At 35.9% G+C, this 15419-nt stretch overlaps 1 protein-coding gene across 1 annotated transcript; it reads right to left on the bottom strand.

Annotated features, from left to right (window-relative positions):
* Positions 1-357: 357 nt before the first annotated feature.
* On the bottom strand, positions 358-15198 carry LOC103971776 (protease Do-like 2, chloroplastic). Its single transcript, XM_009385891.3, has 21 exons — positions 14939-15198; positions 14639-14815; positions 14386-14439; positions 13000-13073; positions 12121-12184; positions 11072-11116; positions 10297-10404; positions 9541-9618; positions 6322-6388; positions 6117-6175; positions 5822-5921; positions 5154-5233; positions 2869-2925; positions 2678-2781; positions 2293-2380; positions 2139-2224; positions 2020-2044; positions 1862-1933; positions 1169-1219; positions 1025-1085; positions 358-939 (listed from the first exon to the last, which is right to left on the bottom strand). Exons 1-21 carry the CDS (start codon positions 15104-15106, stop codon positions 695-697), a joined length of 1863 nt encoding a protein of 620 aa, XP_009384166.2. The 5' UTR covers positions 15107-15198; the 3' UTR covers positions 358-694.
* Positions 15199-15419: the final 221 nt, after the last annotated feature.

Genomic DNA, 15419 nt, shown 5'->3' with positions numbered 1-15419 from the left:
GAGAACTAGACAAAACAAAAATAAAAGAGAGACATTCTGTAATAAAATAAAATAAAACGCAAACAAAATATTTAATAAGTATTTAATAGAGACATCGTATTAGTTAGTGTACTTTTATACGTCTTTAGTTCAAGTCCACTAAGCGGCTTTAGTTAATAGAGACATCGTATTTTTATACGTATTTTTATACCTCCTTAGATCGAGAAGGGTCGACCATCAGACCACTAAGCGGCTATGCACGAATCTTGACGCAAAAAACAAAAAAATGTTGGCACACAGTGGATGGACTATGCTGTCATCTCCTTGTCATGAGGTTTGATCAAGTTCCGCCAAACAGTAGCTTTAATGCACAAAATGTACCAACAACATCAAATTTTCTCATTGAATCATCAGTAGCAAGAGATAAATAAAATAGTAAATGTTCTCTTATCGAGATGCACGAAAAATCGACAAGAAAATTGCCAATTGCAGCAACCTTAGACACCTTCCTAGGGCAAGCTGCAACAAATTCTTCAAGCCCTTGTGTTCCAGAAGTTCTTGGTAATGACAAATGGGTGACACAAATTCCATCATCAGGAGGATCTCAAACAATTAGCATGGGATGTTGTCGGCACCGGGCAATTTCTCCTGCTCTTCGATATCAATTGCTGAGTGGCCAGTAGGGATTTTCTGGAAATTGTAGAATCATTTCATTTCATGCCCATAGGAGGCCATCAAATCCAATCTCAAAATTTGACACGGGGCTGTCCCCGATATCTTGATTCAGTATTTGTTTGTCTTCCACCAAGTCGATAAATGGTTCGAGCAAATCAGATGACCTTTCGCATGGAATTCCGTAGTCTTTTAGAACAAATGGTGAGGCGGCAGCAGCAGCCTCTCGTTCCAAAACAGCAAGGAAATTGTCTTCAAATTCAAATATCAAGTACTTGTCTTTGCAAGCTACACAGTACACAAAATGATAACAGAGGCGGCAGGACATTGTATTAACTTGTCGAATGTAATCACAGGAAAAAAGAAAACTCACTGTCAACAAGATGAGCCAGATGTCGGATGTTTTTTATTGGAGTTCCATTGAATTTCATCACCTATAAAAAGTAATTAGCATATTCAGGCTTCCATAAATTAATATGATAATTAATCAGACATGCAATTGCAGAAGGACATTTACCTGTTGGTTGCCCATATCCTCGTATCCTATGTTCACTTCATTAGCTAAAACCTATAAAAGGAAGAAAAAAATGAATGAATGAATGAATGAGGGAACATACATGTGGATGATGATGGATATCATTTTGATATAAAGAATGCATGTGCTTAAAGCAGCAAACCAGTATCCTTATTTAAAGCACACGATAACAGCTAGTGAGCAGAAGGAACGGTAAGAATAAGCCTGAATGGAAAAAGCGACATTCTTAAGGACCAAAATTTCGAATAGTTTTTCCAACTCGAATTTTAGGATGCACGCATTTAATATCCTGCCGGCTAGATTATGAAAATAGCCATTCGTTAGAAGTCCTACATATCTAGCACTTCGACTCCATCGACAAGAAGCTCATAAAGCAAGTTGAGTCCGACATGACAATAAGGTCAGCAGAAAAGTTGGTCCACTTGTTTTTAAAGTCTGCTTCAAGTTATGCATGCTATATGACTTATTCTGAATAATCAAACTTTTGTACCTAAACAACAAACTGTTCTTTCAGATTCTGTTTGTGTCCATAAAAGTTATAGTAACTCGATATAATCTATGTGGAGAACGTCCCTCATAATATATACATCCTCCAGATTTCATCTGATTATTTTTTTCCCATGTCAACAAACTTCACATTTTTAGCAAAGAACATCAAGAAGAGAATTAACTAACCTGTGATAATATTACAATTTCTTCGCCTTTGAATCTTGCTAAAGAATAACGGGCCTTTGCTAGTAATTTAAGCTGACAACAAAAGATAAATATATATAATTAGTTCACATGAAAGACTAAACAGGGTGCAAAAGCAACAGCCAACTTCATAAATTTACCCCGATTGAGTCTTCACACTCCTCTCTGTCGCATGAATCAGATATGTTGATCAATATCAGCATCCAACAAAACCAAAGCGAATTAATAAAACAGAGAATTTTCACTACAGGTAACTTACTCTATCAGAGGTTCTGAGAGAGGAGTGAATACAAGGCCTGCGATTATCAGATAAGAAGGTTGTCCTCCTTCAATGTGGTATGGCACCTTTGCATGAAAAGTTAGGTTAATAAGTGTTGGCTATAGGCTTTGAATGCAAAACTCTAATTACTTACTAAGTGCACCCGAGGTTGCAAGACAGTCCGAACTTTCATGTAGGTTCCATCACGGATGATCCCAAGTTCTGCAACATCACCAGAAAACCTGATAACCAAAACATCAATTTACTTAAGAGTCATTATTACATCGTGCCTGGCAGGTATACTCGTTGAGTAACATAAGTGACCACAGATTCCTTGGAAAAAAAGAGTTAAGGAAGAAGTAAAGTCAAAACTGCAGAACAGTGTCCAAAATTAAATAGGCATATTTGACCAGTGTTCTAATTGTCCGGGGTATGGACAAGCCAAACCGGTAAAGCATGAAAGATAACAGAATAGAAGAACCTACTGTGATAGTTTTGGTCATTTATATCTACAATTATAAAAGAAATTAAGCCTTTACTTTTGACTTATTAAATAGCGAAAGGCAATCCGCTCTGTGGATCGGAATGGGACAGTTCCTTCTGATCCCACTTGAACACCATCAAAGCTTACAATCACGTCTCCCTGGAGACACACAGCCATTGCATTATAACCGGTGCAGGTATTGCATAACAACTGGGATGAAAGGTACCATTTTCTAACAAAGCATACCTCCTTGAGAACATCACTAGCTGGAGAAGTGGGTTCAACTCTCCGGACCAAAACACCCTTCAAGATACAAGAAATATAAGAAAGACAAACATAAAACATAAACAGAGAAGACTTAGATAATTAATATTAAAGAACTGAGAGTCATTCAAGCAGAAAAAGAGTCACATAATTTAGTGCCCTAACAAAAGTTTCACTTCCACCACAAGGGAATACAAAACTTGACAAAGAACACCTGAATGGATTGTAAAAAGATCAGTCTGAACCAAGTACTTGATCCTATATACTTTCTTCTGCATAAGATTCCTTTTTAGAACTGAATGGAAACACATTCCTCGATACAAACGAAAGTAGTTGAAACAAACATGTTCAAGTGTATTTATCAGTGTTCATGGCTAGTCCTGAGTAAGTTTATGCATAATTAAGTAGCAACATCATAGGGCATTACTACGTTCTAGAAGTTTATCATAAAATATCCATGAAAACATTATTAGAAGCTCCAGAGATCTTAGGTTTACTATTCAGCAGGAATGGGAGATTGATGCAGACCTAATACTAAAGCATGATAATTAAATTGAAGAGGGTCATCAGAAGTTTTATGTGATCATCATGCACTTAAACTAAAATGAAAACTAAATAAGATAATATAAAGATCAATCATGCTTTATGAATCAGAATTTTGGGCAGTTTAAGACTGATGAACATGTCTCAAAGAGACCTATAAATGCATAGAAAGGACAGGTAAGTTGATTAAGATTGGTGGCATGATCAGAGGTAGAGGGAGATTTTAGAAAACTTTACTAAGAAAACTTTCTTAGATGCATCAAAAAGAGATTTGGTTACCCTTAGTAAGACTAGTGATATTTCTCTAAACAGAACTTCATGAAAAAAAAATATATCCACACAGCAAACGCTATTTGGTGGACATTATGGCTTGTTGTCAATGGTAGCATGGTTCACCTTATTGCTTCGTACAAGTATACCGACCGGCCATCGATACAGTACGTACCAATGTATTGACACATGACATAGTGGGGTATACCAACAAACCGATATATACCGTCCGTATTAGTCCCCTATCAAACTAGTATGTACCGCCCATACCGGGTGTTATGTTGCGATACGACGAACCTATATTGCTAGTACATGCTTTTAAAGATACCACTATGATGTATTATACTAAATAATTTAAAATATGTGATGAAACCAATGCCAACAGATACCTATGATAAAAGACAATCCAGTTTCCTTTTATGGACAAAAGCTGACAGAAGACGAAAGGCTTTTCATGGACTTCAAGTGGAAATCAAATGATAAAAAGAAAATCCTATTACCTTTACATTTAACTTTACATATAACAAGACAAAGTATAATACGATATTAGTTATCACATTTTCTAATCAAGAATCCAAAAAATGTTCAATTTTGGCAGCACATTAAGTTGAGCTAAAATTTAAAAAAAAAATCGAACTAGCAAAATTACATTGTATTCACTTGAATAACAAATATATAATGTATATATATGTACACGTATAGAGATGAAGAATAAACTAACCATAACACACAGCAAAGGTATGAGAATAAAAATAACGAAAGAACATCCTCGATAGTGTGGACATGAGTTTGTAAGAAGGAAGATAGAAAGATTGCATAGTCTTGAATAAAGAAAGAAAACCAATAATGAGGAAGATAGAAAGATTGTAAATCCTCTATGGTTGCCAGCAATTCATAGTTACATGTGTCTTTTCGAGGCAGTTCTTTCCCAAATGCTTCTGTTTTTGATCTTCGCAAAGAAGTGTTGACATGTGTAAGTGTTACATAGATGAGAAAGAAAGCCCGGGTGCAGTTCCTAAAAAGGGGTTTGCATCACATTCTTTCTTCCCTACTTCATTGCACGAGTTCTCTCACCTCAAAGTGATTGAATGAAGTCTATTCTTGTCTGAAAGATTTTGGAACTAAACAGGCATGTAATCAAATGATTTGTTGCATCCAGTACACATCCAAGCAAATCGGATATGACATGTACATGCTGATACATGTTTCTGGACCTGGATAGACTAATCTGGGTCACAATGCATCAAGTGCATCCCTATTATAAGCAGAGAAAATGTCAGATAAGCATGTTATCATGCCTGACAAAGTATAGCAGCTTGATAGACATGCAATAATACAAAATACATAACAAACACTAAAGTGTAGTCGATGTTGTGTACCTCTAAAATTCTAAATATTACTCAAATAATGAAAAGTTAGCAGGCAATTTTTTTTACTTGTCCAACAAAGAATACCTCATTCGATGATACTTTTAGGCATGCCCTCAGTGCTGGATTCTCCAACTTCTGAAGTAAGACCCCAAGAGAAGGAAATCCTATGTCATACCACATAAAAGCACAACTGCACAAGATCAACTTTTGACATGATCCAATAAGTATATATACATTATCTGTGGTGTTGAGTGTGCACACATGCACTTCATATAGAATGTGTATTACCAATGCTGACAATGTGTAAATTGCAGTCCTTAAACCAGATAGCAATCTTAAAAATAAACATGGATAAAAGTTTTCATACACATACTTTCCCATAAATGTTTTGAATCATAGAAAAGCATTATTGGTCCACATTGTCGCAAAATGATAGAGATATAGATTCAAAACTTAACCAACATATGAAAATTTTTGAAAATATATATAATGGTTTTTTTCTGACACCACTAGCATTCATTAAAGAGGCAAACTCTAAAAGAAAGGGAAAAGAGGATGATATGGAAAAGAGAAAAAACAGTTTACATTGGCAAGGGCAACTATGTCAAAAAGAGAAGGCATTATTCAGATAAGAGTTCTCACAAGTAATATCTGAGAAAGTTTAAACTGCAACATCTATACAAAACTTTTGATCATGAAGGCAATACATCACTGTCTCACAAATGATAACTAGCAGTCGTGTGTTATCTTACCAGTATACTTCCCAAATCTCTCATAATCATTCAGAAAATGAGAAACGACTGTTGTGGGAATAACATATCCAATATTTTCAGCTTCTTCTGATCTGAAAACCTAAATGAAGTAAATAGTAAGAAATGCAAGAAGATATGATGACATGAAAGGTGAAAGAGCAACATACAAATTTAGTTCCATGTAGAGAAAATTATATTTTGATGTCAAAATCGATTATAGAAGGATTGAAGGAAGAAGTAAAACTGAAGTGAACAAAGTAGAAAAGATAAAATATATGATTTAGCAGAAGAGCACCTGAAATGCCACTCCGATACATTCTCCATGGTCATTAAAGGCAGGACCACCACTGTTTCCTGCAGAAGAAAATATATGTTTTTAGACAACAGCAAGGAAGAAAGCAGATTCCCCTTGCCTAAAGAAGAGGTATGATAAAAGCCAATTACAGAAGAATTTAAATACAGTCTTCCTAGTGCAGAAATTACACTTTTAAGTTACCAACCAGGATTTATTGCAGCATCAATTTGAATGCCAAGCAGATCAGATGATCCATGAGCATACGAAGTAACCTGAGATATACCAAGAATTTCTGATTTGATAAGATGCTCATAAAACACTGTTAAGATTTAAAGCCAACATTGTTATTAATTTTCTTTTACCCAGAATAACATTAACATGCACAAATTCCTCTCTATTAGTATGATTATATTATCAGACACTACAAACTATGATAACAATATGGATTCAGGACATTAGAAAATCATGACATAATATGAAACAAAGTTTTCACACACTGCCTTTATGTGAAGTACTGGCCCTAAGAAAAACAAAGATAAAACAGTAATCCGTTTTATTTTTCAGAACATAGATAAAGAATGACCGAATGTTCATTGCTTTCATCTTAAGTCAACCATTAGGCTCGCTTATGTGTTTGGGCACCATCCTCCGATTGGAGGAACTATCATTATTGGTCATCAGGGAGCCAAAAAACATTTTAAAAAATCACCATTATGTATGTTTAAGAAAAAGGTGCATTCAGACAGATGAAGTCATGGTCAACCTCAATGATGGAAGAATTCACATTAAACGTCTAAAAAAAATTAAAAGCATATAGCTTTTGGATATCATATCACCTTCATTTGCATCAAATTTTACAAATCTTTTAGCATTATTCAACATAAAATCAATGTAACTATTTTTCAAAAAGTTATTTCTAGATTCATGCACTTGCTTGTCCCTGAAAAACTTTAAATTCTGTAAAGTATTAGCGACACTCTTGTTAACTGTAATGGCACAATTTGACTCCAAGGTGACAAACGTCTTATGCAATGAGCCAAACTTCCAAGTATAGAAGTACATCCCCGTATCAAGTGGTTCAAACAGGACACTGGAAGCAAAACAGGATGGATGGTCTCATGGACAATATAACCCCACTTGAAGCCGAACCAGTTATATATCACTTAATTTTATTTTTAAATTAGGTCAATCAAGTTTCATCTATTCATTTATCAACTGAATCAGGTGAAGATCTGGAAGAAAATAAACAGGCCAAGTGCATTACACTCAATAAAGTTCATTTGGATGCTTGTCCGATATGATTTATGCCTACTGAAAGTTAGCTGCCCTAAGACCTTATTTCCTCTGGGACTAAGAGACATTGTTTGCTTAAGCTGACTCAAATGCCAAAAACTTCACCAGTGAGAGACAAAAGGACCAGTGACTTCATCTACTGGAGATGACACACTGGAGTTCATCAACCATGTTGAATTGGTCATTGATTATTTTCACATATTATATTTGACCTAGTTGATTACTTCTTTTATTTTTCTGATAGAGCATATCGAGCCTCAAGACAGCCAAAATACCAGAATGTCTCATTGTGAATACTAATCAACATAGAGAGTGATAACCTAATCATGAACTGGACTGTGCTTCAAATTATAATTCTTCCCCTAGGTACACCAAATTTGATAACTAGAATCAATGGCCAAATTCCAAAAATTAAATCAATTCATATGGATAATCATATGTTCATCCCAATCACTTGAGGTCTTAAAATAGAAGTGGTTATCTTATTTAATCTTCGAAGGGTGAAACTAAGCTGACAGATGCTCCTGCACAAATAAACAAACACAATCTTCAGCAGCTAATCTTGTATCATCTAGCATTGGTCTACAACTCTACTGGCTACCGTATAACAAAACAAGAACCAAGAACAAATCCTAGGGGAAAAACAAAGAAGTAAATGTGATAGGCGAATAGAACATTTTAACAGGAAAATACAGAAGAAGGTAACGAAAGGAAAAAAACTTGGCAAATATTGTTTCTTTTCTTTTGGATAGGGCATCTTCTGAATATTTTAATCTCATGGCCTAAATTAATTAATAATCCTCAAGGGTTTACAAAACTAATTTTGGCAACTGGTCAGACTAACAGAGGCATATCAACCAGTATCACCTAGTCTCATTAGGAAAAAAATAAAAATTTAAATGCCGATTGGACCTATATGGTTAAGTTCAAATCCTTGGTCAAATCAGTAAATACCAATCATAGGTATCAATCTGACCATTATTTGAAACAAGGATTTTAATTTTGATTCTGAAACGCCGGTACGGTACGGTACGGCAGACCTTGATTTTGAATGATACCGCCCGTACTAGGCAGTATGCTGCAACCTAGCTGCAGCAAGGGAAGAAGAAGTGTCGAGAGAGAAGAGGGAGAAGGCGCTCGAAGAAGAGGGAGAATCGAGAGAACCTCGACGCTTTTCGATCCGATGCCGCCCTCCCTCGACGATCCCGATCGAGGAGGTAACGGAGAGGCGACAGCTCGGCTTCTTCACTGCATTCTTCGCTGAAGGCCAGAGACGCCTGCAGCCTTCGTCCTGTTCTTCGATGAAGGCCAAAGACGCCTACGGCCTTTGCTACGTTCTTCGTCGAATGTCGCAGATGAGAAGAAGACCGCGTTCTTCTCCTCATCTGACGCGACGAGGAGAAGAAAAGGAGACGACATCGTCGAGGCAACATACGCCTCCTTATTTTATTTTTATATTATATTATATTATATGTATATATATGTATATGTATGTATATATATATGTATATGTATATGTATATATATATATATGTATATATATATATATATGTATATATATATATATATACGTATCGAGCGATACACGCTAGCATACCGCTCGGTACGCCCATACCATACCGTATCGAGCAAATCTCGAAACATCGATACAATACAAAATTCAAACCTTGATTTGAAATCCTAGTAATGTGCCTAAATGTAATTATGTAACACATTATTGGGACTGTCTAAAAGGGAAATGTACCACGATACCAAATTTTCAAACGGATACATGCCAAAGCCGCCTCATCAAAGGATAAATTTGCAACTCAAGTAATCAAAAGATGATTTAAAATGCAGCAGCAATTAAGTTAATATTCTTAGTCTTGAAAATCCAATAGTATGACACCACCAAATGATACCACTATAAAAGTGTGCAGAACATTCATCTATCTTGTTGCTGATTTCTCAAAAAATAAATTTAATCTACTTAAATAAATATTAAGGTAACAACAATTTCTTTGGCACCTAATATTAGACTACTTAACTTTGATAAAATCATGAGTCAAACAAACATGCATTGCGGGACTGACTAATAAAATGAATAATGACATACAATATCAGCAACATAACGAAATGAATTAAATCGAACCTCAATTCGTGAGACCACACCCTTTGTCACAGAGATCGTATCTCCACCAAGCGGATATCCTACAACAGTGACCGAATCCTGAAATTACAAATTGTTATGTTGATAGAATCAAGAAGAACAACCAAACGAAAGAAGCTCATAGGGCAGAGTATATTAGAATCAAATATTTACTTTTGAAACAAAGCATAATGATTAGACAACAGAAATTAGCATAACAAGACACAAAGATATAATAAAACTTCTTTGACTGGATTTCATGTCTTAAGAACAAAGATTCGTTCAGCGATTCGAGTTGGGATATACAATTGTATTAACTTAGTTCATTTTAGATTAAACCCTAGCTAATATCTTTGAACCCCACTAGAAAATTATTTTTTAATGACTAGAAAATTAAGTTCATATGTGGTGAGAAGGAATAGTTAATTATGTACTTTTATATGCATCCAAAAATTAATTCAAGATGAGAATATCCATTGGTTTACAAAAACAATCATCCTAAATTTTTCATGTCATCTATGTATATAAATTTGGAGACTTAGAGAAATGACAACATCTGTTATCTTATATCATTAGAAGAGGTTTTCAACAATTTATAAAAGGAGCATGCCTACTTCAACCAATGCCTTGAGAAGAAACACATCATCACATATAGAACTTAGGAAGATGCTACATATAATGCCCTCAAAATTCATAATAGAACTTGTTTGCAGCATGTATATGATAAGGTGTTGCAGAAATACTTAAATTATCAAGTACCTGAAGGCATGGCAAACAACCAAAACGAAGTGGTTCAGCACCTTTCCAGAAATCTTCACTCTCAACTGAGAGTAATGCTATGTCACATTCTATACCTCTAGCTAAGACCTGTAAATCAGGTCACTGAGGAGTTCCGTTAGCCAAGATCTAGAGAAAAAGGTTCAGAAAACCTTAAGAACTCTTTAACTATTTTAGAAGGAAAATCTGCATACGGAGTAGCCAGTTATGTCACAATTACCAAATACACACTTATTTACAAAAACATCTACTAAGAAGGAAGCTTTATTTCATAATGTAACAGGCAACAACGAGGTGAGCTTCGTGAAATATACAATCATTAAGAGATCATGATCACAATTGGAGTGCCAGCTGTACCACAACATCAACTATACTACTAAGGTGCTGATATAATAGTCACCTTCCATGCTTTGTGCCGCTATTCATGCCAATGTATATGGCATCCAACTCATGGCTTGCACCAGCATACAAATATGACATGCCTTGGCACAAGACTTCTGTACATGCCTGTATGAGCACAGCACAGACTGTAAAGTAACATACCAACCGTGGTTGGCCCAATCATGGACCTCAAACCTAAATTCTTTATTATGATTTGCATATGGATGAATGTACAACCAGGCCAATGATTAAGAACAAAACAGGCCATTATATGTGCAAATCATGCCACAAACCACACTGATTTTAAGAACATGACTAGCTCATGTAGTGCATGTCTGATGCCATCTCAGAAGGTTCTAGGTACAAGAAAAGGTACCTTAGCTACAAACTTAGTGTCATCTCCCCTTCTCTTCACTTTAACCTGTTGTTATCAAAATTGTTAGTTTACAACTGCAAAAAAATAGATGAGACTGGGAAATATACAACAAGAACGTCAACTTCTATAAAACATGATATCCTTATGAAAATGCATTAAAAAGGAACATGCAGAAAACATGAGTCTGAAAGTAATTATGTATTGTGATGAAGATGCACTGTTGTTTAAAGGAAATGACCTCAGTCACATTAAACCTAAAACCAACTACAACAAAGAAATCATGGGGTAGAGTGGTGGGTTTGGTTTTGAATCACGTGAGTATCCGTTTAATTATGAACCATTAAGCAATGCAGAAACCTTTCACAGCTCGTGTCTTCAATGATTAAACTAAAACCTAGCAAGATTAAAGCCCTTTGAAGAAGATTTATGGTTGAGACATACTGTTCCAGGCAACCTAATGACCAACTTCCTTTCTTTTCTGTAATTTCAAGAGAACTACAGACATCAAATGGTTTGTTTAGCTTCCATAAGCATATTCAAATTTTCAAAACAATATAGTGTATGATATTGATGAAAAGTGGGAATTTCACTTTCATGGAATAACTAAAGAAGAGCATGATCTGCAAGAAGCTTGAGTCATTACACTGATTTGATAATGTTGAAACAAGCTTCCACAACGTCATTTTAGTGGAATCTATAGTAATTTGAAAAATAAGGACTTCGATATGACAGTGCATTCATGCATGATCTCAGGGCAACTCACAAAGTACATGCCAAGAAATGACCACATTAATTCATACCTTATGCAAGTACAATTCTTTTGCTAATACCAAACCAACAACTGGCTTCAAGAGAATACATGACAAACTAAAGCAATAGAATATCTAACATCAAGAACAATAAAAGTGACAACAATAATAAGTTAATAACACCATTAGCAACAAGCCTTTGCTGGCAAACAAGGATATCCACTAACTTTCTGAAAAATCTATTATAGGAGCATCAATCAAATTGAACTTGAATTTCGAGAATTGAACACATTGATTAACCTGAGTTCCATGCTCAACACAATGAGCATTTGTCAGAAGCTTACCATCACCAATCATGAAAGCACTGTAAAACATGGATATAATTAGCTATAAATTCTTTCCCACCATCATTTTCAAAGCACTGCAAAAACTAAGAAATCATAAGCTATGAGTTCCTTGACTTCAAATAAATATATGCAGACCAAGATGAGAAAGTCTAATCAAGAATTAATAAAAGGTTAAGGTTTAGCATTTATTTGCTGATTAGGAACATAGACATGTTTTTTGACCAAGCTTCATTAGAAACTGATCAATAGAAACTCAAGAAAGAGGGGCAACAAGTAGAAAAGTAAATAAATTATCAAATTCATTTCACCTTTTCCATCTATAAAATTTCATATTATCATCCATTTGAACAATTTGAAATCCTACTAAGAAATAAATCCTCTACATTTTGACCTAAAGCAATCGGAAAAAAGGAAGCAAATAATCTTTCCTTGGTCAAATAAAAATAAGGCTCTCTAGAATTCACATGAGTATATCACCATTAGACACTTATAGGTGAACGTAGATTAAATTTCCTTCAGAAATAGAATAAGCACGAAGCCTGCAACTAAAGGACATAAGAATCCAATTCTTCACGAAATATACTGTAACTATTCTTCTACAATCTGCTGATATCGTTATAAAGATTAATGAATACTGAAATGTAATGAGGAAAGACTGTAATTGGTGTTGTCAACCTAGCATTGTTTACCTACAAATTGTGGGAGGGGGAAGAAACAAGTGTGCAATGAAAAACACTTTTAACAATCAGGTGAATAATCAGTCAGTTTGTTTTGTTAGTCAGATGGTTTGAGAAATAAGCTACAAGTTACAATGGTGAAAGTGGAAACATGCCTTCCAGTACTTGTAAATTGCCTTTGTTTCTGCCAAGGAAGTGAATAATCAGGTGAGGTATGTGTGCAGTAAACCTGAATCAAATAAAGTAGTAAGTATAAATGAAACTTCATGACGGACATGAATATGACAATATAACAGAATGACACTACTGGATAAAAGCTAGCCAATTTTAAACATCATTTTCTTATCTCGAGAAGGAGAAAAAGAGCCAGGCACTCGTCAAGACCCCTAGTGGTTCAAATATTATGTATTTTAATTAAAATAACCCTTTAGTGCATCATCAGACACTATACTTAGCAGTGACTCCTTATGTAAATGTCCTGAAGCAAATATCTCTGGTCCAAGACAAGATTGTAACCTATAATCCAAAGAGGACCACAGAAACTGCAGTGACCTGACCCAGTTGATAGGCAACAGTGTAGATTGGATACAAAGTAGAGAAGGGTAATTCACAAAAAGGGCCAATGTACCTATTGTGATGATCACCGTACAGAAAAGTCATCTCAAACTAAAGGTACAAAGTTATTCAAAAGGTCTGGATCCCACATCTACCAGTCTGATAGATTTTTAAGATGCTTCAGAAGGTAAAATATATGTGAGAGAAGTCAACTGTTGAATCAGACAGAGGCATTTATAGTTCTTCGGCAGCATTCACATTTCTTAGCTCTTCATAACCATGGATCTTCCGTTCAGCAATTAATAATGACATCTAAATGACAAGAATGGGAAGATATAATATAAATCTTCGATCCATCACTTCTTACCTAAACCAATGTAATGAATTTTGCTCTTCTGAATGGGAACACTTAATATGGCTCTTCAACACATTTGTTGTAATGTAAAGCAAACTATAAATCATAAGAAGTATATTTTTAACTGCAGCTGAAAGTGGTCTGAGAAATCAAAGTTTTAAAGGTTGACTTAAAAACTCAAGAATGCCTATTGCAATCTCCACCAAAGCTTCTCTGTTTGGGATGAGTGTGGAAGTCTATACTTTATACATCACTGTCCACAATGAAGTGATGGATCTTGAATTGATACACCTAAAGATAATGTATCACAATTAATTTTGCAAGGGAAGCTGCTTGGGAAGGATACTAAGCAGTTATGATGGTTGGCACTGTCCTACCTATCAACAGTCATAGAGTGTGAGTTGTCCAGATACCAATTTGACCTTCGGACAAAGTGTGGTAACAAAAGAGTCCAAAGACTAGAGGAAGTTTTATGAACTTCAAGAAGCAGATACATTTCTCTAAACATCTCACAGATATTTTTGTACAACCTACTCTTGTGAAAAGTGTCAAAGAAAAGAAAAAAAAAACCATGCGTCATGTTCAGACCACCACTTTGATCACTACAAGAAAAATCAAAAGTGAGAATTACCTTCACAACAGCATTAAGAAAAGCTGAATCTTGAAATTTTCCTGTTTCATCGGCCTGAAGCACAATCGAGAAATAGTATTCTCCATCACTGACCATAATCAGTATGCTAAGTAAAACGTTATTGGCAGTCTTAAACAATGTGATGCTATGATTCGAGAAAGCAGTAAAATCCGCAAACCCGTAGCGGCAATGTACGATGTAGGTAATTCAACTTGCGTTGCAAAAGGAACAAAGAGAATCAAATTTGCCATGCCTGCTGCTCCTTGAGATCATAAACCATGCCCTTGTCCTTCTTCTGTGTTCCAATAGACTTGAACACCGTCGACTGCGACTGCGACAGCCCAGCATCTCCCCGACTACCGTCCGATGGAAGGTACGTCCTATCGTCCTTCCCTCTTCCCGGAAACCTCTTCTGGGAAACCCCTTCCACCTGGAAACCCACCAAGAGACATCCAAGCAAAGATCGGATAATTTTACTAGTACACTAATCCACGAGACGCACAAACAACAGAATGGGCATAAAGGTCTAATAATTTTCAATTGTGAAGTCTACCACGTCGTTTTTCCGCCGATCGGAATGGTCTTTGCTGAGCGACTGACGGCCGGAACGATGCGGTCTGTGGGAGGCGAAGATTGATCTGCGGTAGGAAGAGGACGAGCGGGGGAAGGAGATAGGGGAGGAACAAGAAGGGGAGGCGAAGACCGCGTTCACGGCCGCCATTTCTAATAGGAGAACGGAGAGGGAGAAAGGCGACCAGTAATCGAAGCGAGGAGGGAGGGAGGCTTGATGAGTCGCGTCCTTCCCTTATCCTTTGCTGCTCTGTGGATATTTAGTACTAGATTCTGAGCACGTGGAAATCACGTGAGAAAATTGTGATCCTTTTTTGTGCGTATTTAGTATATGAATTCTCTGGGATTTAAATGACACAAGTACTTGTCCAAGAAATCAACGCAACTTCCTGATCGCTCGAAAACCCACTTCAAACCCATCTTTGTTTTCTTTTTGGCTCCTCACATCGTTCTACTCGGGAAAA

The sequence above is a fragment of the Musa acuminata genome, chromosome BXJ2-11 (genome assembly GCF_036884655.1).
Source record: "Musa acuminata AAA Group cultivar baxijiao chromosome BXJ2-11, Cavendish_Baxijiao_AAA, whole genome shotgun sequence".
NCBI classification, from domain to species: Eukaryota; Viridiplantae; Streptophyta; class Magnoliopsida; order Zingiberales; family Musaceae; genus Musa; species Musa acuminata.
This window is presented reverse-complemented; position numbering and strand designations above follow the sequence as displayed.